Source organism: Suncus etruscus, chromosome 1, assembly GCF_024139225.1.
Source record: "Suncus etruscus isolate mSunEtr1 chromosome 1, mSunEtr1.pri.cur, whole genome shotgun sequence".
Lineage (NCBI taxonomy): Eukaryota > Metazoa > Chordata > Mammalia > Eulipotyphla > Soricidae > Suncus > Suncus etruscus.
The window spans coordinates 83,956,978-83,983,740 of NC_064848.1; the positions used below are offsets into that span (position 1 = coordinate 83,956,978).

The 26,763-nt window shown below is 43.0% G+C and overlaps 1 protein-coding gene and 1 non-coding gene across 2 annotated transcripts; both read left to right on the forward strand.

Annotated features, from left to right (window-relative positions):
- The first annotated feature begins 243 nt into the window (after positions 1-243).
- On the forward strand, positions 244-305 carry LOC126030134 (U7 small nuclear RNA). The gene has a single exon (XR_007503078.1). It is a non-coding gene; the product is annotated as a U7 small nuclear RNA (small nuclear RNA).
- Positions 306-1,522: 1,217 nt separating this feature from the next.
- DNAJC25 (DnaJ heat shock protein family (Hsp40) member C25) lies at positions 1,523-26,763 on the forward strand. The gene is made up of 4 exons (XM_049784805.1): positions 1,523-1,927; positions 19,406-19,558; positions 24,393-24,863; positions 26,487-26,763. Exons 1-4 carry the CDS (start codon positions 1,598-1,600, stop codon positions 26,607-26,609), a joined length of 1,077 nt encoding a protein of 358 aa, XP_049640762.1. The 5' UTR covers positions 1,523-1,597; the 3' UTR covers positions 26,610-26,763.

The following is a 26,763-nucleotide window of genomic DNA, read 5'->3' on the forward strand; positions in this document are numbered from 1 at the left end:
GATAAGGTCAGATATGCACAGAGCAAGAAACTTACCTCCTAGCTTCCAGTCCCCTTTTCCATTTTCTTAATGTATTGTATCTTAAAGTTTATTTGCTTGCCACCAACCACCAGGATAGATGTTCTCTGAAGAAGAAGAGCACATGTTGCTCACTCTCATGCCCCCTATATCAACAATAATGACTTAAACTATATACCCAACAAATATTTATGGAGAAAAATGATAGGTACAATTTATTTGAGGCAGTGTTACAGCTCTTTCAGAATTTGTCCAGCAGTCCTTCTGGTTTCCACCGGAAGGCCCCAAGAAAAAGAAAAAGAAACAAAAACAAAAACAATTTATTTGAGGTAAGTTTCTTCGTGTTGTTGAATAGGACCACACACTACTTGAGACATTATACTGGAAAACATTTTCTAAAATTCAGATTATTTATTAATATTTTTATTTAATCACCATGGTTACAAACATGTTTGCAGTTGGGTTTCAGTCATTAAAAAATGTACATCCCCCTTCACCAGTGCAATCTTCCCACCCCCAATGATACCCATCTCATCTCAGATTTAACTGAGCAATGTATATTTTTTCTGGTAACCCTCAAGAGAACACATTTGTCAACAATCTGGAGTTCTTTTGTTTGTTTTGGTTTTTTAATGGTCATGGCTGTGGCAGTCGTATTTCTGGCACCTGGTGTGTACACCTTGGGGAGCTATGAAACAGTTTACAATGCAGGGAAGACACAACGTATTTTCCCATTAGAAATGGCAACAGCAGGGGCCGGACAGATAGCATGGAGGTAAGGCATTTGCCTTGCATGCAGAAGGCCAGCGGTTCGAATCCCGCCATTCCATATGGTCCCCTGAGCCTGCCAGGAGCGATTTCTGAGCGCAGAGTCAGGAATAGCCCTTGAGCGCTGCCGGGTGTGACCCCCAAACCATAAATGAATAAATAAATAAATAAATAAATAACTGAATAAATAAATGAAGGAAAGGAAAAAGAAAGGAAGAAAAGAAAGGCAAAAGAAAAGAAAGAAAAGAAGGAAAGGAAGGAAGGAAGGAAGGAAGGAAGAAAAGAAGGAAGGAAAGAAAGCAAGAAAGCGAGCAACAGTATCTCCCTCCTGGACCCACTGAGCCACGTCGTCGGTCCACGCTGCTTAGAACACTTTATTTCCTTGCCTTTTGCCTACTTTCTTTTAAGTTTTATTTTATTTAAACAATCGTGATCTACACAATGATATTTCCCTGCCTTTTGGAATTCAGAACCGAGCTGCAAGAAAAAGGAAGGCATCGCCCCTCTCCAGTCGCTCAGCATCACCAGCTGTCAAGCGCAGCCAGGCACAACCAGAAAAGAAAAGGATGCCTATACAGGGAATGGCATCCGCTCCTTCAGCTACGGAAGCCGCCCGGGGCCAAACCGGAAGCGGGACTCGGCGAGGCGTCCGTCTCCCTAGCAACGGAGGCGGGGCAAGTGGCGGCGGCCGCCTCCGAGCCCAGTGCGCCTGCGCGGAAGCGTCGCCCGCGACTCGGAGCTGGGCCGGCGTGGCCGAGGTGGCCGCGCCCGCCGCTGAGTGCGGGTCAAGCGGCGGCCGAGCTCGGCCGGGATGGCGCCGCCGCTCGCTCCCGGGCGGGGAGCCGGGGCTGCGGGCCGGGGCTGGTGCTGGTGCTGGTGGGCGCTGCTGGCGCTGCCGCTGGCACGGCCCGCGGGCGCGCTGATGGAAGGACTGTACTGCGGCCCGCGGGACTGCTACGAGGTGCTGGGCGTGAGCCGCACGGCCGACAAGGCGGAGATCGCGCGGGCCTACCGCCAGCTGGCCCGGCGCTACCACCCCGACCGCTACCGGGCCGAGCCGGGCGACGAGGGCCCCGGCGGGACGCCGCAGAGCGCCGAGGAGGCTTTCCTGCTCGTGGCCACCGCCTACGAGACGCTCAAGGTGAGCCTGTCGGGCGCGGCTGCACGGGCCGCGAGCATTCCGCCTGGCAGGCTGCAGCCGGGGGTCCCGAGCGAGAGCGAGCCCAGGGGCCAAGGTGGGCACCATCTCCTTGGGCCTGCTCCCCCTGGGACCCCCCTCTTTTGCTCACCCCCAAGCCCCTCCTGTTATTTTGCCCCCTCGTGTGAAGCTTTGGACACTGACACTTGGGGAAAGCATGTTAGAAGCATGTTGCGAGAAAGCAAGGTGGCTCGCAGTGGCAGTGGCAGGATCTGTCAGAAAAAGATAAGGCTGGGTTACGTGAGTGACAGTGTGAGCACGCCCCTTGGACGGGGCTGAAGCTTGATTTCTGGGCGTTCCTGATTGATTGTGACATTTAGCTGGGGCTTAAGGCTCTGAAGCTTACAATGAATCAATGGTTTTTTTTGACCCTTGGCGCCCACATGGCCCTGTAACCTTGGATCATGACTTCATATGGCCCCAAGTGCTTGTTTGTTCGTTAATATCGTGGTACCTCCTCCCAGGGTTATGATGGAGATTAAGTGACAAGTTTTAGGAGCCCCCCACCCCACACACAGAGGACGTGGAAGTGATATGTTTCATGGTTTGGGGGATCAAGATGTAGAAATTTCTGGTAGGAGACGTTTTGTGCTGATACATACTTATTTGACAGGTTTTGAATCCCAGGGATATAGGAGACTTGTTTTTGCCTTTTTTTTTTTTTTTTAATTCTAATCCTATATGCCGACTGCAAAATTCAAACATGTAAAAGATCACAAAGTATAAATCAGATTGGGTTAGATGTATGACATCTCCATGTGGAAAGCAACATTGGTTATAGTTGTATTTCCCACAAGCCTATTTTGTTTGAGCTTGTTTTGTTTAAACATACTCTTGCACTATAGGTCCTGTCCGCTTTTAACGGACTCCTCTGAGTGGGCATGCTATAAATTTAACAATGGATTATTTCTCCAGATTAACTTTCCAGAAATGAAAATACTGAGTCAAGGAGTGGAAGGTCCTTCCTGCATTTTAGGACAGTTTAGGTAACGTGAATTTTTAAAATGAGTGTACATAGAGCACTCATTGCTCACCGGCCATGGTGAGGTGGTGGTTTTGACTGACAGTTAACTCATATTGGCTTGGGGAGTTGGAAAGTGTTGTGGTCAAAGAACTTTTCCCATTTTTAGGATCAGGAGTAACTGGAGAAAAACTTTTAAAAAGGGGGTGGGCAAAGAACTTGATTACACGGGGCTATTCAGCATCTGAAACCCCAATCTGTTTTTCTGCAGTGGAAAAGTATAATGAACCAGACAAGTAGCCAGAAGGCCTGCTGATGGTCTTCTAAGGCCCCCTTGGTGGCACAGAAAGGAACACTGTATAGAGAACTTCCGGGGGTAGAGACAGCAGAAACATGGCAGCTGTTTCCTGTCTCATCCTGGGTTGTAGATGGGCAGGCCTGTGGTAAGAATCATAAGCATGTTAGTAAAATAAGTATCGAAAAATAGACAGTAGATATATTCTTGCTGAGAAGAACCCAAGACGCTAATATATTCTTGCATTTTCTTATGTGAAGAACAGACTGATCTGGCATATACACTAGAGGGTTCTTTCTTTTTTTGTTTTTTGTTTTGGGCCACACCCGGCGGTGCTCAGGGGTTACTCCTGGCTATCTGCTCAGAAATAGCTCTTGGCAGGCACGGGGGACCATATGGGACTCCGGGATTCGAACCAACCACCTTTGGTTCTGGATCAGCTTCTTGCAAGGCAAACAACTCTGCTATCTCTCTGGACCCTTAGAGGGTTCTTTCTAAAGGTTTCTATCTCTACACATTAGCATTGACTTTTCAGCAAATAAACTTGGTCTGCTCAAGAACTAGAAGCTTTTGGGCAATTAAGTATGCAGAAGAAAGTAACTCTGGTTCAACAGGTTTTGTGGTAGCAGTTGGCTTTAAACAGATTTAGCTTCCTAGCCCACCCAGTATGACTATAGGAGAATGAAAAATATTTTGTCAGAGAAAAAGGGTTATTGGAGTATGTATGTCCCTTGAAAATTAACTAGATGACCTCTGCGATTTTCATGTTAAACCTGGTGGAGATGACAGGTTCCAAGTGGCACATCTCCAGAAACATTATTTTGCTTACAAGGAATTTAATTTGTGGTGTGTGGAAAATGTTATGTGTAGCTATGTGACAGAGCATCTGCTTCCTTGCATGAGGCTCCAGGTTCATACATACTCGCCCCACCAACCATAAACATCCTGTTCCCCTGCCCTTCCAAAATCAACAGCAAACAAGTCTTAAATTGGATGGTCTGATATTACTTCTGTCACAGTGAAATTGTGAGGAGATTGTCAGAGAATATAATTTTTGTATATGCAGAGATTTAATGAGCGGAATATAGGCAGTCTCTGAAGGCCTTCCAGATTATTCCAAGAGGCAAGACGGATGCTACTGCTATTTGGTTTAGACTGTTTCTGGTAGGCTGGAATGAGAGCTTATGCAAGATAGGAGGTTCACATAGACTTAGCTAAGAGTCAGAGAGAATTATTTGAGAAGTTGATGAGTTCTAGTGGCTTTAGAATACAATCAGAGGAGCCTGTCTGGAATTCAACGTATCATGCACGAAGGCAGCTCTATGGACCGATATTTCATTTCTCTTTATTCTGTGCTACATCCTTGTATCTGTCTCCACAAAGAACAGTAAATTCTGTTAGAGGTGGCTTTATCCAGGACAGTTGTTTTAAACCTCTTGCATTATTGGCTGCCACTGTTGGATGACAATACCACAGTTCTAGTGTTGAAGAGATAGTACAACATAGGCTTGCTTGCCTTGCATCCTGACACAGTGACCCGAATTCCATTTCCAGCATTTCCTTTGGTCCCCCAAAGCATTCCCAGGAGTAATTCCTGAGTGCAGAGCACTGCAGGTATGTTCCAAAAACCAAAAACTAAAACCAATCAAATAAACAAATAACCTATAAAACTCCCCCCACAGTGCAAGACTGGTGGTTTCAACCCTTTTCTTTTATGGGGACTAAACATTTGGTCTGCAGAACTGTGGTTGAGAACTAATGTTGTACAAGGCAGCTAAAGAGGGAGTAGGAAAAGACCATGTCTTCTTTTGCAGCCAATTTTTCTGTAGCATGGAGGAAAATAGTTCTCCCTTGAAATCTGAAAATAATTAGTTGCAAAATTCACTGTAGTCAGGAGCCTCTCCCCCCACTATATTTTTGAATAACCTCTCTATTTTCTCTTATACTGGTTTGCTCAGTGTTTTTGATTTTTTTTTTTAATGTACCAGTGTCTGTAATATAAGAAGTCACAATCTATCTTCATTTAGCCTTACGGTCTGATGTTCCACCCAAACTTCCATGTTATTCATACATACATCACTGAAAGGGGGACTCAATTTGTGGAAGATACTGGGTTATGTCACTGAGGTTTATTTGGTCAAATAAATTTTATGTAACAAAATTATTAAAAAAATAAACACCATTGGTTAAGACATGGTGATATAGTCACACTTGGTATTGTTTATTTTAGCAACATAGATGCTTCCTGGGTATAGAGAAATATGGGATGGGAGTGGAGAGTAGTGGTTACCAGAAATGATGACAAGTTCGTAGGACCTTGTCAGATGATTTTACCAAATTATGCTTAGTTCATAATCTTAAATAATCTACACTTTCAGATCTCTTGGCAGAACTTCAAATAATTATGATTTTATACTGCTTTGCTCTTTTGCTTTCTAAATTACGAGTGAAAGAGTATTTGCAGCATCCAGCAACCTTGGGATTAAGGGAATTCCTGGACTCTGGGAGTTAAGCGAATACTTCCTCTGTCAACATTGGCTCTCAGAGGTGGGAAAAAATCTCGTCCCACTTCTCTATTTTTCTGTGGCTATAGCACTAGCACATTGTGTTAAAAATGCTGATAATAATAATTAATAATAATAATAATAATAACACTGAGCAAAAACTACTGCCCCCGATCATTTAGCTGTGGTCTTCAGTTTTTGTATGTCTGTCAGTTGTAAAATCACCCTATGCTCTTTATCTCCACCCTAGGTAAAAGAGTCTGAATCAGGGGTTGCACATGAAATAATCCAAACCAGGCGGGAGGTGAAACACGTGTAGTCTGGCAATCTTCTGCGGATCTCCCCTCAGCTGCCTGCCAGAACTGCTGTTTTTTATTGAGTACAGAGACCACCCTTGGGTGGGTCAGTAAGGACAGATAGCTCAAACTATCATAAGCCCAGTCCCACCCAGGTTCACAAGTAAGACAATCTATTTTTGGGGTAAATCTAAGTTGTAAATAAACATTCAAAGAACCAGCAATGATCTTTGTTTTAGGTAAAATAAGGTGTAATCTAACAATCAATGGTACCAAGCACTGTGTCTGGCACATGAGATAATGAATTTTAAATACTTGTATTTAACTTTTATCTAGAGAGTGATTTCAGAGAGAATGGACAGAGAGAATGACGTGGAAGTCAATTTCAGGTGTTTCAACATTGTTACCTGAAATCTTCTGTCATTTTACCCCCACCATTAATTTAGCTTTCAAGTGGCAGATAGAGTGAATGGCTATGAATAAAATATTAATGCAACAGAGGAAAAAAAAACTACACTTGTGTTTTTAGAGAAAGTGTGTTCCAAAGGATTTTAACTTAGAACATCAGTCAATTCTTTTTTTTTTTTTTTTTTTTTTTTTGTTTTTCGGCCACACCCGTTTGATGCTCAGGGATTACTCCTGGCTAAGCGCTCCGAAATCGCCCCTGGCTTTGGGGGACATATGGGACGCCTGGGGATTGAACCACAGTCCTTCCTTGGCTACCGCTTGCAAGGCAGACACCTTACCTCTAGCGCCACCTCACCAGCCCCAACATCAGTCAATTCTAATATGTAGGTATTGGATGGAATCAATGAAATTGAAGAGATGGCATAGAAAATAAGCAGATGAGAATAGATGGAAAGGATGCATTTAAGGAAAACTATTACCAGGAGGCATAGGAAAGCAGAGTTGGGCAGTATTTTGCAAGACTACGAAAGAAGAATATTGAAGAGGTCTTGGCATAAGTTATGTAAGTTGAAGAAGTTACAGAATGGGTCCGGAGCGGTGGCACTTGCCGGGTGCTAGCCCAGGATGGACCACGGTTCGATTCCCGGCATCCCCTTATGATCCCCCAAGCCAGGAGCAATTTCTTGAGCACATAGCCAGGAGTAACCCCTGAAGGTCACTGGGTTTGGGCCCGCCAAAAAAAACAAAAGAAATTACCAGACTTTTTGCCATAGCCATATCTTAGCAAGGAAGTGTCAAGAGAACACTTCGGTTTTTACCAGTTTGATTGATGTATCAGGAATGGAATACTTATGAAGACTTTACCACAGAGGATCCTGAACACCTTGCCCTGTTGTTTACCTTCCTGGTTTTTTGTTCTTTTGTACCTGTTCTCCCTTCATTCTTTGTCTTATCAGTACTGACTAGAGTGCTGTGGGTGGACCAAAACAATGCGAATAGCACAGTTCCTTGCCTCTAAGCTTTTAATATAACAAGTAGACTGATACTCATTGTTCGGTGATTATTTATTTAAACTGTTTAAAGATACGTGTTAGATTATGTTGCAGTACTGAGAGGACTCACATATATTCTTGGGGATTAGAGAATATACTCTTTGATTCGATTTATAACAATGTCATTGAGGTTAACAGGACTGGACATTTCTAGAGGAGGGAGAAGGGAAAACTTACCATCAAAACTAGAATGCCCATCTTTGTGCCAGACTTGTTCTGTAATGAGATACAGTTTGGAGAGGTATTTTAGAAATGAGTATTTCTTTACTAGGATCACTTTTTTTTGGGGGGGGGAGTGTGGGTTGGTTGTTTGGGGGCCATATCTGGTAGTTCTCAAGAGTTATGCTTGAATTTTTACTCAGGAATCACTCCTGCTAGTGTAGAGCATGCACCTTACCCACTGTACTATCTCTGATCCCTTCGAGATCCCTTTTAATTACTCTTACGAGCTTTTCTTAGGTGCAGATAAAATAAAAACTTAGTTACATGGGGTTTGGGGCATCTTGATGATGTTTAAACAAGGTCAGTCTCGGATCAGTTGCTTGCAAATTATATAAGTACTGTACATGCAACTGCTGTACTGTTGCTTATGCCCAATTCTTTTTTTTTCTTCTTGTAAATGGTTTTATTCACTTGAAAGAATCATGCAGCAATCCATAAATATTGCATCCTTGATGTCCCCCAGTCGTAGTCCAGGGATGTGAGGGGGACACGCTCGCATTGCACCTCGCATACACCATCCCATACGGCCATCACATACGGCCATCCCAGGGAGCCGCTTTGTGTGTGGATCTGTGCCACGGGTGTGTGTGCCCTTGTGGGTGGTGGCACGGTGGGGGTGGGACTGAGAGCCAAGGGAGCCCCTTCAGACCTGGGTGAGTTCCTGGGGACAGATAGGCTTTATCTGTCAGTTTGTTCCAAATAGGGGGCTGATTTTGGATAGCCCATTGGGGTTAGTCTGCTAAGACCTAAGGAACACAGGGAGAGTAGGGAGATGCCCAATTCTTATTATAATATTTGGGGGAGAAATTCAACTCTGCTTATTTATATTAGTTTTCCTTTTCTATTATTGGTCCAGATTTTAGTCATTTGTTGGGTAGTCAGAAAAGTAATATAGATGATAAAATAATGAAAGATAAGTGGTATATAAATATTAATTCATTATACTTATTATTTATATATGTAAATAATATATAAATAAATAAAGATAAATGCTGTTTTAGTCATGAATTATAAGAAACAGCCCAAATTCAGTAAACATGCATACCAGAAATGACAGATCATTTTTATACCACATCCCCAGAAATCTCGTAGTTCTGAAGTTCTTGTCTGGGTTTAGTGGGAAAGCTAACATATGACATACTCAGCAGTGATTTTTCTAATATCCCAGAAGGTGTGGGGTAGCTTATGTGCCTATGTATTTGCTGTTTTTTGCTGAGAATTCTGTTGTTTACTTTCCCGATCCCTTCATTTCAACTCTTAGCCCCTACTTATGGCCAAGGGTGATTACGGTATGCATTGAAACCCAGGCTGTGATTAACCAGAAACACGATGTCATCAGCATCTAATTGAGCTTTTGATCAGCACAGAAATTATTGAGCTTATGTAATTCTAAGCCAGAAACTGAGTGCTTGACATTTGGATTCTAGCCATGTTGGCCATTTCTCTTGGTAAAACAGAACATTTGGAGGATTTTCATGGCTCTAAAACCCTATTGCATTTTTCTCAATTTTAGAGAACCCTACTACTTTTAGATTAGGAATTTGTGAGATTCATGATAAGGAAACACTTTGCAGAGTTGGAAAGTTCTTTGAGATTAAATGATGAACCACCATTTCAGACATGCTTAGGAATTGAACTTTATGAAATGAAAAGTTAATAGGGGTTTCTTAAGTGGAGAAATAGAATTAAAAATATTTTTGGAGGCTGGAGAGATAGCATGGAGGTAAGGCATTTGCCTTGCCTAAAGAAGGACGTTGGTTCGAATCCCTGCATCCCATATGGTCCCCCGTGACTGCCAGGGGCGATTTCTGAGTGTAGAGGAGTAGCCCCTGAGCGCTGCTGGGTGTGACCCCCCCAAAAAATTTTTTTTTTGTTTTTTTTTTGGGTCATACCCACCAGTAAGCTAGGCGTTACTCTTGGACTCTGTACTCAGGTTCACTCCTGGCAGGTTCAGGGGACAACATGGGGTGCTCTGGATACAACGTGGATTGGCTGCATGCAAGGCAAGCTTTCTGCCCACTGAGATAGCATTTTAAAAGTTTATTTCAGAAAAAAAAAATTCTGGGATGTTATTGAAAATGGGTTGGGGGAGGCAAAAAGTTTCTCTTTGACTGACTTAGTTTTATTTTCACCTTCCGGGTTCCAGAATCTTCTGGAACTCTTCTGGAACAGACTCTTCATTTCTCACTACCCTTTGTAAACTTTATAAACAAGGAACAGGGCCCTCCCATAATGCTAGACTGAAACCCAGCTATGGGAGCCCTGAAAAGTTTGGTGCTAGGGATCAGCAACTATGTAGTTTGGGAATTCAGGACTGTTCAGTGCTTGAGTGACGTTCTTCAGGCCACCAGGGCCTATGTAGTGACAGGGTGTTGAAACTTGAAGTCTCTGTCGGCAAAGAGGGCACTACAGCTTTTTTAAGTGCCTCTCCCAACCTTTTGAGACTTGATGTTGTGGACAATATAATTCTTTTTTTGTTTGTTTGTTTTTGTTTTTGGACCACACCCGGCGGTGCTCAGGGGTTATTCCTGGCTGTCTGCTCAGAAATAGCTCCTGACAGGGCACGGGGGACTATATGGGACACCGGGATTCGAACCAACCACCTTTGGTCCTGGATTGGCTGCTTGCAAGGCAAACGCTGCTGTGCTATCTCTCCGGGCCCACCGACAATATAATTCTTAAGTTGTTCTCCTTTGATGTCATTCTCTCCCATTTTTTCATTTCTTCTAGTCATTTAATGATTTTTGGGTTCTTTGGTGTATGTGGGGAGTCATCCCAGCATTGCCCAGGTTACTTTCAGTGCCAAAGCCAGGAAACTTGGTCCTTCCACTGTAAAACATGTGCCCTTTGAACTTCTTTGAATCCTTTGAACTATCTCCTTTGGCCCTGTTTGTTGTTTGTTTGTTTGTTTGTTTTGGTACTGGTGTCAAACGAAAGACTTCACACCAGTGAGAGTCCTGTATTCTGCCACAGCCCTGTAGCCATCTCTCTCTCATTCTTACCACCTTCTGTTTCTGTCTGTCTGCATTTTAGATATTGACTTTAAAGTTCATCCCTTGAGTCCTCTTCTTTTCTCTGGGGTAAGCACTTCTTGATTTCAGTCACTACCTTTTCATTGATACCTCTAAAATCTGAATGCTCTCTGGTTCACTAGCTTCTTACCCCTGTCACACAGGTACTCAGAATTAAACATGTGGGACCCAATCTTGTTTTTGGTAAACAATAAGCTTTAAAAGAGGATTAATCAGACGTATGTCTCCTGGACTGATGTGTTGTTACTGTGTAGACGTGTGCGGCTGGCTTGCGCATATGGTGCCCAAGCACTTGTCATCCGCACCTCCTCTCTTGAGATGTGCACTTTCCTACTTACATGTTGGGTACTGGGGCTCCCTCTCTGCCATTGGAGAAAGGAGCCTTTCTTGGTACTTTCTTTCTTTCTTATTCTCCTACCTGTCCTTAGAATAAAGCCTGAAAGAGGGGAAGGAGAGGAGGGAGGGAGAGGGAAGGGGAGAGAGAGAGAGAGAGAGAGAGAGAGAGAGAGAGAGAGAGAGAGGAGAGATGGAGGGAGGAGGGAGGGAGGGAGGGAGAGGAAGAAGGAGAGAGAGGGGAGAGAGAGAGGAGAGAAGGAAGAAGGGAGGGAGGGAGAGGGAGAGGAAGAAGGAGGAGGGAGGGAGAGAGAGAAGAGAGGATGAGAGAGAGAGAGAGATGGAGGGAAGGAGGGAGGGAGGGAGAGAGAGAGAGAGGAGAGAGAGAGGAGAGAAGGAGGAAGGGAGGGAGGGAGAGGGAGAGGAAGAAGGAGGGAGGGAGGGAGAGAGAGAGAGAGGGGAGAGAGAGAGAGAGAGAGAGGAGAGAGAGAGAGAGAGAGAGAGGAGAGATGGAGGGAGGGAGGGAGGGAGGGAGGGAGGGAGAGGAAGAAGGAGAAGAGAGAGGGGATGAGAGGAGAGGAGAGAAGGAAGAAGGGAGGGAGAGGGAGAGGAAGAAGGAGGGAGGGAGGAAGAGAGAGAGAGAGGAGAGAAGAGAGAGAGGAGAGATGGAGGGAAGGAGGGAGGGAGGGAGAGGAAAGAAGGAGAGAGGGGAGAGAGAGAGGAGAGAAGGAGGAAGGGAGGGAGGGAGAGGGAGAGGAAGAAGGAGGGAGGGAGGAGAGAGAGAGAGAGAGAGGGAGAGAGGAGAGAGAGAGAGAGAGAGATGAGATGAGAGAGAGAGAGGAGAGAGAGAGAGAGATGAGAGGAGAGAGAGAGAGAGAGAGCTCTGCTAAGCAGTGAGCCCTGGTTTTGGGAAGGGGATTGAACTGGGTTCTGCTTCAGGAAAGACAAATTGCCTTACCTCTCTGTGTGTCCCAGCCAAGTTCAAATAGTTTTGTCTTTTTGATAAATAAAAACACATCTCTCCTATGATCAAATTATCCCCTCAAACTTCAGGGATTGAAAATATACCCCAGTGGGGGCCGGGCGGGTGGCACTAAGGTAAGGTGCCTGCCTTGCCAGCGCTAGCCTTGGACGGACCGCCGGTTCGATCCCCCGGTGTCCCCATATGGTCCCCCAAGCAGGAGCGACTTCTGAGCGCATAGCCAGGAGTAACCCCTGAGCGTTACCTGGGTATGGCCAAAAACCAAAAAACAAAAAAACAAAACAGAAAATATACCCAGTGGATTTTTTTTCCCATTTCAAAAATCCTCTGCATCTTCTCTAAACTTGTTCTCTCACTCTGTCTTGATGGTAAGAAACTTTGGCACCCATTAACCCTTTTTTTTTGGGTCATACCTGGTGACATTCAGGGTTACTCCTGACTATGCACTCAGAAATCACTCCTGAGTTGGGGAATCATATGGGACGCCAGGGATAGAACCTAGATCTGTCCTGGGTCAGCCTTGAAATGCCCTACCGCTGTGCTATTGCTCCGGCCTCCCACATTAACTTTTTAAATTAATTTTAGGCAACTTACAACCTCTAAAGTTTTAACTGAAAACACAAGAGCAGAATGTATTTTCCACACACATTAAAATTTGAAATAACTTAGAAGTGTTCAGGATATACCTTGGAAATTAGAGATGGAAAATTGTGTGAGAGTATAGGTATCTAATGATAGAGTAATGTTGAACAGATGATAGGGATATATATATATATCACCTATTTATATTAGGGTATATGTGATAAGTATAATGCTTGTTGCCTAAAGGTGAATAAGTGAAAGATCGTTACAAATTCATGTATGATCATGTTATGGGCGTAAGATGAATAGGGTATACTCTATGTGTCTCAGTGATACGATATAATGTATACAGGGGATATTGCACAAAGTATGTGTGTAGCTAATATAAATTATATTATATGGTGAACTAGTGATAAAGAATAGTGTTACAGGTAACAGTGTATAGGTAGGGAGTGTTTAGTATAAACCGGTATATATAGGTATATAGTATATAGGTATCTAGGTGAACAGTGATAGGGTGTAGTGTATCAATTATTATAGAGTAAAACAGGTTATTGTCAGTTAATGCATAGAACTGAGAAGAGAATATACTTGGTTTTAGTCTCTGATGGGCACAAACTAGGAAAGAAAACAAAGGTGAAAGAAGTTTTTTTTTTTCTTTTTAGTAGAATGTAATGGCCTGAAGAAAACCTCAGGGAACATACATATATAGATGTACATACATACATACATATATATATATTTGTATATGTGTATATATATGCTTCACCCAGCAATGCTCCGAGGTTACTCCTGGCTTTGTAGTCAGGAATCACTTTTGGTGGTGCTTGGGGAACCATCTAAGATGTCAGGAAACAAACCTGGGTGAGCCACATGGAAGGCAGGTGCCCTACCCCACTGTATTATCTATACCATTTTAAGAGACTTTTTTTTTTTGGTTTTTGGGCCACACCCGGCAGTGCTCAGGGGTTACTCCTAGCTGTCTGCTCAGAAATAGCTCCTGGCAGGCACGGGGGACCATATGGGACACCGGGATTCGAACCAACCACCTTTGGTCCTGGATTGGCTGCTTGCAAGGCAAAACTCCGCTGTGCTATCTCTCCAGGCTCGAGAACACATTTTAAAAAAACATATATGCCTCTTTTAAATATAAGATTAATACATAGTTTTGAGAATGACCAAAAATAACACTTTTCATGTATCAATGTTTTTCTGGCTTTTTACCATTCTAAATGGTTTCTGCCATATCTGTAATAGAAATTTCTCATGTAACAGCTCTAGGATCAACCAGTGTATTATGATTTATGTCATGAGATCAAACCACTCGTTATTTCAAGGCAAGAACGTGGTCTTTTGGTCCTTGGGAGGGGGCGGTGATCCATTTCCTAAGAGGAGAAAGGGTTCCATGCTTTCTTTGCTTGTGGGTTTCCTCTTGTTCACTTTTGATCTAGATATTGGTGGTTATGTTCCAGTCCTCCTGCACATGCCCGAGAGGATTGGGAATGGAATGGATTCCAGCAGAAGCACCAGTTTTTTCCCGTAGAGATTAGAAACAAGGAGATTATTGCCCTGCTTGCCAAGGTTCAGGGCAGAGAGGAGGAAGAAACGAGTATAAAGGTTATGGTTTTGGAAGAAGTTGGAATCTCCTGACCTTGGGACCTTAAGATCCACAAAATTGCTGAAAGAAAAAGTACTCCCCTTATTGAAAGGTAAGACATTAAACTGTTTTAAGGTTTAAGCCATGTCAGCCACTTCAGTCTATTTTTGTAAGCTCTGAACCCAAGTAATGTTCCTGTTGAGCCACGGTTTCTGTGACATAATCACCCATCCAGTCTTTCTGCTGAGTGGAAACCTGTGTGGCTGGAGAGCTGTTTAGAAAGAGACATTGTTTTTCAGTTGATAGGACATTTGGGGGTGTGGAAGGAAAATGTCAGGCACAATTTAGGCCTTGGATAGATGGAGATCAAGTCACTGCATATGCCTTCTAGAAATTCTCACTCTAGAATTTCTAGGAAAAGAAGAAAACTTAGGCCAGAAGTATAGTACAGAGGGTAGAGCACCCACCTTGCTTGAGGCTGACCTAGGTTCAATCCCTGACATCCCATATGGTCAGCTGGGCCTGCTAGGAGTAACCCTTGAGCATTGCCAGATGTGGCCCAAAAACAAACAAGCTATGATTCCAGTGTGACAAGAGCTATAATAAATTGTAAGAAATAGAAGAATGGGCTAATTGTTGAAGGCCGAAGCCTTTATATCCTAAAGGATTAATAGGAGCTCATAAAGTAGCTCCTATTTATTGGAAATAGGGATGGACATTTTTTATTAATATCTTTATTTAAACACCTTGATTACAAATATGATTATAGTTGGGTTTCAGTCATGTAAAAAACCACCACCCTTCACCAGTGCAACATTCCCATCACCAATAAGGGATAGACATTTTGAGTGAGAAATGATGTGTCTAAGATAGAAATCTGAAGGAACAGGTGCTATTAGGAGAACATACCAAACTCCAGAAATTGCTATTTGAAAATGTTTGCTTTGGGCAAAGGAAGGTGGTTAAGTTTGTGGAGAACAGGAAAATTTAATTCACATTCTGAGAAATTGGGAAGCATTGGTGATAAAACATGAAAGAGGGGAGCCCAGGCTGGAGTGAGAGCACAGCAGGTAGGACTAGGGCACTTGCCCTGCATGCCTGGATTAGATCTCCGGCATCCCTTGTTAGTCCCCTGAGCACTGTCAGGAGAGATTCCTGATTGCAAAGCCAGGAGTAACCTCTGAGTATCATGGGGAGTGGGGCAACTCAGAGTCAAAAGTTCTGCATGGCAAGTGTGAGGCCATGGGTTTAATCCATAACATCGCCCCACAAGTGCTTACTTTGATCCAATGTGACCCCCTGCCTCTCAATAAGTCACTATCACAAAAACGGTTGACAGGGAAACTGGAGCGAGTACAGAGGTAGGGTGCTTCCTCTGTACACACCCAACCCAATTCTCATCTCTAGCATCCCACATGGTCCCTCAAGTTCCACACAAGTGATCACCAAGCTCAGAGCCAGGAGTAAATCCTGAGCACAGTTAGGTGTGCCCCCCAAAAAACGTGGGGGTGCTTAGCAGAGAGGGGACTAAAGTAAAGGGAAAAAACTCGAACCTTAGTTCTTAATGAAGAGAAGAACAAATAAACACATTCTGTATCATTCAGAATATAACTGTTACTCTCTAATGGAGTCTTAAGCTCTCTCTCTTTTTTTTTTTTGGTGCTAATATTCTGAGTATCTTTATGATCTCCCCCCCCCATCTTTATGTTCTTAACTAGGTTAATTCTAGTTAATTCTTAACTAGTTTGATTCTGCACATTGTATAGGTCACTAATGCTCACCTTCAATTCTTGCTTTCTGAAAAACAAATGTTTTTTTTTTTTTTTTTGCATGCTCAACCTAAAGATTCTGTTCTTTTTTTCTTTTTTTTTGGTTTTTGGGCCACACCCGGTAACGCTCAAGGGGTTACTCCTGGCCTATGTGCTCAGAAGTCGCTCCTGGCTTGGGGGACCATATGGGACACCGGGGGATCGAACCGCGGTCCGTCCAAGGCTAGCGCAGGCAAGGCAGGCACCTTACCTCTTGCGCCACCGCCCGGCCCCAAGATTCTGTTCTTGATTATCTGGAAGAAAGCTGTGTGGAGGAGCAGAGATTCTGACTGAGGAAAGGTTCTGTCTAGGAGGGAGCTCAGTGAACTTCTTTCCTTGACCCAAATAGGGTTCTATATTTTTGGTCACTCCAAAGAAAAAAACTTATGAAATATCAGACTTGAACCTGAACCCATTTTCTGGACTGAGATTAGCCCGGCAACACCCTAGAGATCCCATTTCCAGCCCATCCTGGCTCTGGTGGCAGTATTGAGGCCAGACATAAGTTCTGGTGTGGGTTTACCTTGTGCTGGAGTCTTGGTCTAGGAAGCCTTTGAGATCTGTGTGAAAGGCTTGAAGAGGAATGCTTGTATGTTTGTGGATTCAATAAGATAAACACGAGAATAGTGGAAGAGATGGGTAAACCACTGAATGGTTGGTGCCTTTAGAGCGTGTCAGATTTCAGTGACACTTCAAGATCTTGGAGTATACTTGCACACTTGCAGTATACTGGGCACAGCACAATTTTACCAGGCAAAAGGTGCCATGGAGAAGATAGAGCTCCGATGCTGGGTGTTGTGGGAACCTGATCTCAGCTTGGCACTCTCAAAACTGTGTCTAGCTGGATCAAGAAGAACGTGTTTGAAAAAATTTCAAGATTGGAGAGACTGAGTTAGTCAGAGATTTTCAGATCCCAAATCCAAAGCTGAGCAGTTGATAAAAAAAAAAAAAAATCCTCCTCCCCCAAAATAGGAGAATGGAAAAATATTCCCAGATTTATAATTTAGACATTATAGAAGTTTTTCAACATAAGATGATTCAAGAAACTTAATCCGTGAGTCGTTTACATGGGCTACGGAAGTTTTATCCTCTGTAGCTTCAGAGGTCTGTCATATGATGATGGTTACAGAAGAAATAATGGTTGATTTCAAACAAAAAGTGTTCTGTTTTGATAGATGAGAACATCTAAAAAGGGTTTTGGAAAATCATAACCTGAGTTCAATTTTCCGAGTTGTATTTAAGTCTTACAGACAGTTCTCACGTTGGGGTTCAGGTAGTGCTGTGGAACTGACTTTTAATAGACACTGGATGTTAGTTTGTCTAGTTTCAAGTTTTTATCAAAGGTTGAAAAAAGAGTTTGAGTATAATTTAGGGGCCGGAGAGATAGCACAGCAGTAGGGTGTGTTTGTCTTGCCTGCAGCCAATCCAGGACAGATGGTGGTTTGAATCCAGCATTCCATATGGTCCCCTGTGACTGCCAGGAGTGATTTCTGAGCGCAGAGCAGGAGTAACCCTGAGCTCTGCCAGGTGAGTGCTGCTGGGTGTGACCCAAAACCAAAACAAACAGAAAAAGAGTTTGTGAGAGAAACAGAATTGTCACTGAGAGTGTTATCTTTCTTAAGAGTTTTAACACAAAAATACACAGTGATTTTCCTGGGTATAAGATAGATTTCATTATTTGAAAAACTAGTTCTTTTAAAAGCTAAAAAAACTGAGTATTCCAGGACTCAGGAGAAAGCCTAAAACTGACTTCAGATCATCTATTTACAGTGGCAAAGGTAAAGATTTTGGGGGTGTTTGGCCTATGAATCTGTAACTTAATTAATATTGAGTAATTTATTCTTGGCTAAGAAAGGTTTTTGGGGGCCAGAGAGATAGCGTGGAGGTAAGGCATTTACCTTTCATGCAGAAGGACAGGGCTTCGAATCCTGGCATCCCATATGGTCCCCCTGAGCCTGCCAGGAGCAATTTCTGAGCATAGAGCAGGAGTAACCTCTGAGCGCCTGCCGGGTTGTGACCCCCCTCCAAAAAAAAAAAAAAAGAAAGAAAGATTTTTGATTTTCTCATGATTTCTGTTACATTCACAGATGTATTAAGAAATGTGGTAGAGGGGCCGGAGAGATAGCATGGAGGTAAGGCATTTGCCTTTCATGCAGGAGGTCATCGGTTGGAATCCCATATGGTCCCCCGTGCCTGCCAGGAGCAATTTCTGAGCCTGGAGCCAGGAATAACCCCTGAGCACTGCCGGGTGTGACCCAAAAACCACAAAAAAAAAAAATAAATAAAATAAAAAAAATAAAAGAATGTGATAGAGGCTGGAACAATGGCATAGGGCACTGTCTTGCATGCAAGCCAACTCGGGTTCAATCCCTGGCACCCCAGATGGTCCCCCCGAGCACCACCAAGAGTAAGCCCCGAGTATTGTTGGATATGGCCCTTCTCCTCTTCCTTGCAAAAGAAATGTGTTGGTTGTGAACATCAGAGTGATTCTTCAGTGTTCTAATTTTTTTAAGTGCTTGCATGATAAGGAGTACATGTTGTTACCTCATTTTTGAACTGGGAGATGACAGTGTTTTAAAAGTAGATTATTAGATAATTGTTACATGCTTTTGCCTGATGAATGGTCAGTCGATACTGTAGACAATCCTGTAACAACAGCAGGGCAGGAATTAATCGCTCTGTAACACTGCCTGCTGCACACAGCTTGACTTGCACCCTTATTCCGCAGCTGTGGCTGATTGCATCTTCGAGATGAGCATCATTTACACTTCTACAGTCACAAACTGGCCTCATCTACTCTTTTGTGGTCTTAATCTTTGCTTTCAACAAAAATTTTTCTATACAGCTGAAAAAATGATTCTGAATTATATAGCAGAAAGAAACTTCACTTTCTCATAACCATTCTTTCCTTCTCCCTCCATCCCCCAACCTATTTTTTTATCTTCCTATCAGCACTCTCCAGAGGTGGTGTCAACATGCTTCTTAAGACAATCTCCTTGTTAAGCCAAAGCACTGATCAAAGAGACATGATTAATGGTTGTTAAAGTTTTTTTTTTTCCGGAGGGCTAGCAGTATTCCAGTAGTTTGGAGAAGTATTTTTTGTGGTGCTTAATACCTCCTACTAACAATTCTGGGTGCTGTTGAGGAATCAAGAGCTTTTTATTAAAAAAATATATATATATATATATATATATATATATATATATATATTTTTTTTTTTTCCTTCCCCACAGTTCTTTGACTTGGATTGCTCATGTATGATTATAAAAAAAATCTTAAGCCTGACTTAACAAATTGTAGAGCTAGGTCGTTTTGTGAAATGTTTTATGCAGTCGGATGTCTTTTGCAGGATGAAGATACACGGCGTGATTATGACTACATGCTGGATCACCCGGAAGAATACTTTCGACATTACTACCACTACTACAGCTGGCGCTTGGCCCCCAAGGTGGACGTCAGCGTGGTGATTGTGATCAGCGTGTGTGCCATATCCTTGTTTCAGGTACGGCTTGCTGGAACCGCTGGCAGCCACCAGGCAAGAAGACTGAGAGTTTTTTTTTTCCTTTGGTTTTTGGGTCACACCTGGCAGCATTCAGGGGTTACTCCTGTCTCTGTGCTCAGAAATCGCTCCTGGTAGGCTTGGGGGACTATCTACTGGGATTCGAACCACTGTCTATCCTGAATTTGTTGCATGCGAGGCAAATACCCTACTGCTGTGCTATCTCTCTGCCCCTTGGCTTTAGGTATCTTACAATAGAGACAGATTTAATTCAGCTTGATGGTAAAAAATGGAATTTTCTCTGTGGATATGCTGAATCCAAGAAATCGATGCTGAATGTCATTATATAGCTATCAGTATCTCCCCGAACAGGAGTCCCAGGGAGATAGATAGCTTGGGTAGTACTGGTGATGTCTTGGGTTTTTATAGCCCCCCCCCTTTTTTTTTTTTTTGGTTTTTGGGTCACACCCAGCAACACTCAGGGGTTACTTCTGGCTCTGCGCTCAGAAATTGCTCTTGGCAGGCATGGGGGACGATATGAAATGCTGGGATTTGAACCACTATCTGTCCTGGATTGACTGTGTGCAAGGCAAACGCCCTACCGTTGTGCTATCTCTCCGGCTTTTTTGATTTGGTTTTGGAGTCACGGTTCAGTTGTGTTCAGGGCTTACTTCTGGCTTCTGCACTCAAGGATCACTCCTGGAGGGCTCAAGGGACCAACCATATGAGATTCTGGGTGTTGCATTAATTATTAAGTATTGAGTCCTAGTGTGGTTGGTGGAATGGACGGATGGTGAAGCCTTTCCCAACCTGGTCCAGCTTTTGCAGCCCCTTCAGCCTGCAAGTCATAGATATCAGGGTGACGGCGGAAGAAATGATCCACAGCAGTCAAATGAAGTTTCAAGAGTCATCCAGCTTTATTACAAGGCTCTAACCGCCATGTACATATTCCTCACATGGCCCTCTAAGCTAACCAGCCTCTCTGCACCAAATCTGTGTCTTTTCTCTATCTGTTGCATCTTCCTTGCTGACTCTCTCCCTCAACCCCTCCCCTTAGGCCACTCTTAATTAACCACAGACCCCTCCAGCTGTGGGAGGTCTCCCTTCTCCCAGTGAGATAGGCTGGAAATTGGGGGAGGGAATAACACTGGGGAATCAAACCCAGGTGGGATGTGTGTGTATTATTTGATGTATTATCTTTCTGCCTTCCCTTTTTTTCTTTTTAAATAGGTAGTATTTATTGAAGCATTTTAGTAAAATATTTTATGTCCCTTTATAGTGATAAAGAGCCAATAAAATAATTGTGCATAATAGAAGAGGCTCCACTTGCCCTACCAGGGGTCCTCAAACTTTTTAAACAGGGGGCCAGCTCACTGTCCCTTAGACCATTGGAGGGTCTAACTATAGTAAAAACAAAACTTATGAACGAATTCTTATGCACACTGCATATATCTTATTTTGCAATGAAGAAACAAAACAGATACAAATACAGTATGTGGCCCGCGGGCCATAGTTTGAGGAAGCAAAAGAGTCTGAAGCAAGGGTGCTGCAAGGATTAAAACAAGACAGATTTAAGGGGCCAAAGCGATAGCACAGCTGTAGGGCTTTTGCCTTGCATGTGGCCAATCTGAGATGTCCTAGGTTTGATTCCAGGCATCCCAAATGGTCCCCTGAGCCTGCCAGAGTAATTTCTGAGCACAGAGCCAGGAGTAACACCTGAGTGCTGCCTGGTGTGGCCCGCAAAACAAAACACAACAACGAAGACAGATTTTTTTTTTTTTTTTTGGTTTTTGGGCCACACCCATTTGACGCTCAGGGGTTACTCCTGAGCTATGCGCTCAGAAATCGCCCCTGGCTTGGGGGGACCATATGGGACGCCGGGGGATCGAACCATGGTCCAGTTCGTCTTACTCTAGCGCTTGCAAGGCAGACACCTTACCTCTAGCGCCACCTTCCCGGCCCCACGAAGACAGATTTAAGGGAGTAAAGCCAGGGTGTTTTCAGCCTCAGGAATGAGCCCAAACTGTCCTCCTTATCTGGGGGATGCAGAGGTAGTTATCAGACAGACAGAAGTTATCCATCTAATACTAATCAAGCCTGGGTATCCTAGGTCTTTACATCTCAAGGGAAGTGGAAGCTAGGTCAAAGTCTCTGTTTTGGGGAAATCTAAGTGTGTGCTCTTGTGTGTTTAGCTACATACATACTTATAAAACTATTTTTATATATAAAGAGATTTATTATAATGAATTGACTCACAAGATTCAAAAGGTTTGTCAGACCAATCTGTAAAGAGTGAACAGGCAGGCTGGTGACCCAAGGAAGAGCCCTTACTCTGGTTTGATAACCGGCAAGCTGGAGACAAAGGAGAGCTTATGGGACAGCAGATGATTGTGTGCTGTGGAGTTCTCTCACTGTGGGATTGAGTCTTTTTTTCCCAGTTGTCTGGTGAGATGATAACCCCCTGTATCTCTCCCCAGCTCTGCTACATTTGGCCCTGGTGAACCCTGGACACCACTGGAAGTGAGAGCCCCAGGCTGTCACTCCAGCCATTGGTATAATCCCTTTTTTGGTTGTTTTTTGTTTGTTTTTGGGCCATACCCAGAGGCACACAAGTATTACTCCTCACTCTGAGTTCAAAAATTCTCCTGCCTGACTGGAGGGACCAAATGGGATGTCAGGCATCAAACCTGGTTCAGTTCTGTGCAAGGAAAATGCTCTACCTGCTATACTATCACTCTGGCCTATTATAATCCCTATTTAATAAACCCAGGGGCCAGCAAGATTGCTCACAGGGCTGGAACACTCATAGGGGCCAAGGAGATTGCTCACAATGCTGGAATACACATAGAGACCCCAGGTTCCATCCTGGCACTACAAGGCCTCCCCAGGCACTGCCCCACAGAGCAGTGCCACATCACTGGCTGAGCACTGAGCTGCCCAACTGGCACATCTAGGCTAAGTAGTGCCATAGTGGCTCCTGTGCGCCTCGGGGGGGAAATACAAACCCTAAATAGCTTTTTTTTCTCATTTTCCCTACAAAGTAATTTCGATACAGTAGCCAGAGTGAATGTTAACCATATCATATGTTACTTTTATAGTGCTTTTCATTGATTTCCCATTAAACTTGGGACCCATCTGAAATAAATACTCCAAGTCTTGGCACCTGTCCAGCAAATTTCAGTTTGTCATCTTCTCTAGCTTACTTTCAGAAAGGAGATTTAACTTTAATTTTGTTTTTTTAGGCCACACCTGGCAGTCCTCAGGGATTATTCTTGGTATTGCCTGGGGACCATACAGGGTGCTGGGGATTGAATCCTGGTCTGCAATATGCAAAGCATATTACTTGCTGTAATATCTCTCCAGCCTTAAGATTCACTTTATCTAGGCAGATGAATTCCCGTTATAAACTAAAGCTGTATATTTTAACTATATGCTTTTGATGAATATTACATGATGTGATACCCCTAAATGTTTTTGTTATTAGTCATAATAATTGTTACTCTCATATTTGGGGGATAGTTATTATTGGTATAACTTGTATTTATTCATTAAAAGAGCACAATTTGTAAATCCTTTGTAGTTGAGTAAATGTTGTAGAGTCAATGTTTTCCTATCCAAGTAGTTGATAATTCAGACATCTAAATGCTTTGGTTCACAACAGAGGCTCCCAGACTTAAGGTTTCTAAGCTTTGAACCCTTTTCAGAACAGAGGTACTTAGTGCCCCTCTTGGAAGTCAACCTTCTTTAAGTGAACGAGCAGAAAGTGTCCCCCAGTTTTATATACGGTCAGGACCATTCCTTGGATCATTTCTGTATCCCCCAGGTGGGTGGTATCACTCACTTTGGGAAATACTGGTTGAGAACATGACATTACTGTGGTTTATTTAGAGGGCTTTGGACAGAATAGGAATGTATAGAGTGTTTTACTGGACTTTTTGTGGGGAAAAGACACCCCTAGTAGTGCTCAGAGTTCCCACATACAAAGCCTCTGTTCCAACCCTTTGAACTGGCTGTGCTCAGGCTTTACTCCTGGTTCTGTACAAGGCCAGGAGACATTCCTGGTAGTTTTGGAGACCATATGCACTATAGGAGATTGAACTGGATTCAGCTGCATGCAAGGCAAGCACTTTAGGTCCTGTACTATCTCTCAGCCCCTGCCCGTCACTCCTAGATTTTTAAACATCGTATTTCTGCCAGCTAATTCTGTCGTTTAGTTTTTCTTCCAGTAAGTAGATGGTAGTCTTAGATCAAAAGCAAACAGATTTCTTGGTAGTACTCTAGGCAAGAGCCAAATAGTAAAGATGTGGGATTTGTCAGTATGGGCATTTCCAATCGAGCCATGCTCTGATCTTGAGTATTTCTCATTTGCATCAATGATTTGGGGGCTCAGCACAGGATTCCTAAATTATCTAGCCTTGGGATGCCTTGTACACATAGGCATCATGCTTAATTGAATATTTTTATTACAGAATCAGATGCTTCAGATTCCTGTTCTGTTCTTATTATTTCTTTCATTGAGGGGGCCATACTCGCCAGTGCTAGGAAGCCTTTCTGAATCCCCCAATTAAGGCTCTGTTACTCATGACACATCCTTGGCCCTTAAGGTCCCTGTGTTTTAATCAGAATGTATTCAGGCATCCCATATGGTCCCCTAAGCCTGCCAGGAGTGATTTCTGAGCGCAGAGTCAGGAGTAACCCCTGAGTACCACCAGGTGTGGCGTGGCCCAACAACAACAACAACAACAACAACAACAAATGAAAAAAGAGTATGTGTTCAGGCAGATGGTGTTCACCAAGATGACGTGGCCATAAATTGACCCATTTTCTCTAATTCTAGTTTTTCAGCTGGTGGAATAGCTACGATAAGGCCATCAGCTACCTAGCCACAGTGCCTAAGTATCGCATCCAAGCCATGGAGATTGCCAAGCAACAGGGATTGCTGAGAAAAGCCAAAGAGAAAGGCAAGAACAAAAAGTCCAAAGAGGAGATTCGTGGGGAGGAGGAGAACATCATAAAGAACATTATCAAAAGTAAAATAGATATAAAGGGGGGCTACCAGAAACCCCAGATCCGTGACCTTCTGCTGTTTCAGATTCTCTTAGCCCCCTTCCACGTATGCTCATATATAGTGTGGTATTGCCGGTGGATCTACAACTTTAACATCAAAGGCAAAGAATATGGAGAAGAAGAAAGACTATATATTATACGTAAATCTATGAAGATGTCAAAGTCTCAGTTTGATAGTCTAGAAGATCATCAGAAAGAAACTTTCCTTAAACGGGAGCTCTGGATAAAGGAGAATTATGAGGTAAGTAGTTACTTGGGTTATTTTCCTGAGTTAAAATTAGATCTGTGATAAGGCATCACACTATGTGCTCATATTTCTGAGATCTGAGTAAAATACATTTCAATTTATGTTAACTTTTATGAAAGTATGACTGATGATGGGGCAGTGACTTTTTTCTAAAAAAAAACAACAAAAAAACTTCACCAGTGCAACATTCCCATCACCAGTGTCCCAAGTGTCCCTCCGCCCCACCCCACACCAGCCTGTGCGCTAGACAGGCTTTCTACTTCCCTCATTCAGTCACATTTTGTTATGATGGTTCTCAGTGTAATTATTTCTCTAACTGCACCCATCACTCTCTGTGGTGGGCTTCAAGTCGTGAGCTGGACCTTCCAGTCCTCCACTCTTTTGTCTCTGAGAATCATTGCACAAATGTCTTTTATTTTTCTCAAAACCCATAGATGAGTGAGACCATTCTGTGTCTTATCGCTCTCCCTCTGACTTATTTCGCTCAGCATAATAGATTTCATATACATACATGTATAGAAAAATTTCATGACTTCATTTCTTCTGACGGCTGCATAATATTCCATTGTATGTATATAGATGTATATATGTATATATATGTACACACACACATACACACACATACACACACACACACACACACACACACACACACACACACACACATATACACACACACCACCATGTGCTCCCTTTCTGCTGAGCCTAAAGCCAGCACTGCCTTCTTTATTCAAAACAACTTCCAATACCGAGGTGGGAGTCACATAGAAAAGCAACTATCCAGTGGGCTTTTACATACCAAAAGAAGGGGTTAGGGAAAAAAGGGATTTGGGGGAACACCTTTGTTTAGGCTTTTACCTAGGTTCACATTACAGTTTGCAATACTTTTACTGAAAGGCTATTGTGTATCATTGCACCTCATTTCAGCACTCAGAATGATCATAATATGAGTTTTTTATCTCTTTGTAATATTTAGAAGTAAAATTGTTTCTAAAATTTGATGTGGAGCAAAACTGGTTCTGAAAATATATTCCTTTTGCTTCAGTTGCTGTCCACTAAAAGTTATCCTTAACCAATGGTCTTTAACCATCTTTGGAAATGTAATAAGAAAATATTTGGAAAACCAGTAATTATTTTTGAAGATAGAAGTATATAGATATGGGCCCGGAGAGATAGCACAGCGGCGTTTGCCTTGCAAGCAGCCAATCCAAGACCAAAGGTGGTTGGTTCAAATCCCGGTGTCCCATATGGTCCCCCGTGCCTGCCAGGAGCTATTTCTGAGCAGACAGCCAGGAGTAACCCCTGAGCACAGCCGGGTGTGGCCCAAAAACTAAACAAAACAAAACAAAACAAAAGAAATATATAGATATTAATTTGGAAACAATGTATTAATATATATGAATTTATCTGATAATTTTAGTATTGTTGATGTGTCCAACAGAATGACTTATTTATCTGTGTGAGTATATATATATGTACATATACATATTTATACACATTTTTTTTTTAGAAACATTTGCTTAAAAGTTGGATCTGAAAAATATAAATCATGACTGACATAAAACTAATTTTTTTCTCTTGGGCCATAAAGTCAGTTATTGGTATTTGTGCTTACAGATTTACAAACAAGAACAAGAAGAAGAACTTAAGAAAAAATTAGCAAATGACCCTCGCTGGAAGAGATACAGGCGGTGGATGAAGAATGAAGGGCCAGGCCGGCTAACTTTTGTGGATGACTGAGAGGTTAGGGGAGTGCTGGGCCAGGCCTTCCTTGTCATTCCTTTCATTACTCAGCTCTCTTAGACATGTACCAACTGCTCCTCAGCAAGGAATGAAAGTTCCTCAAGTCTGATTAAAACAAAATAACATAAAATTGTAAATTAACACTTAAAAA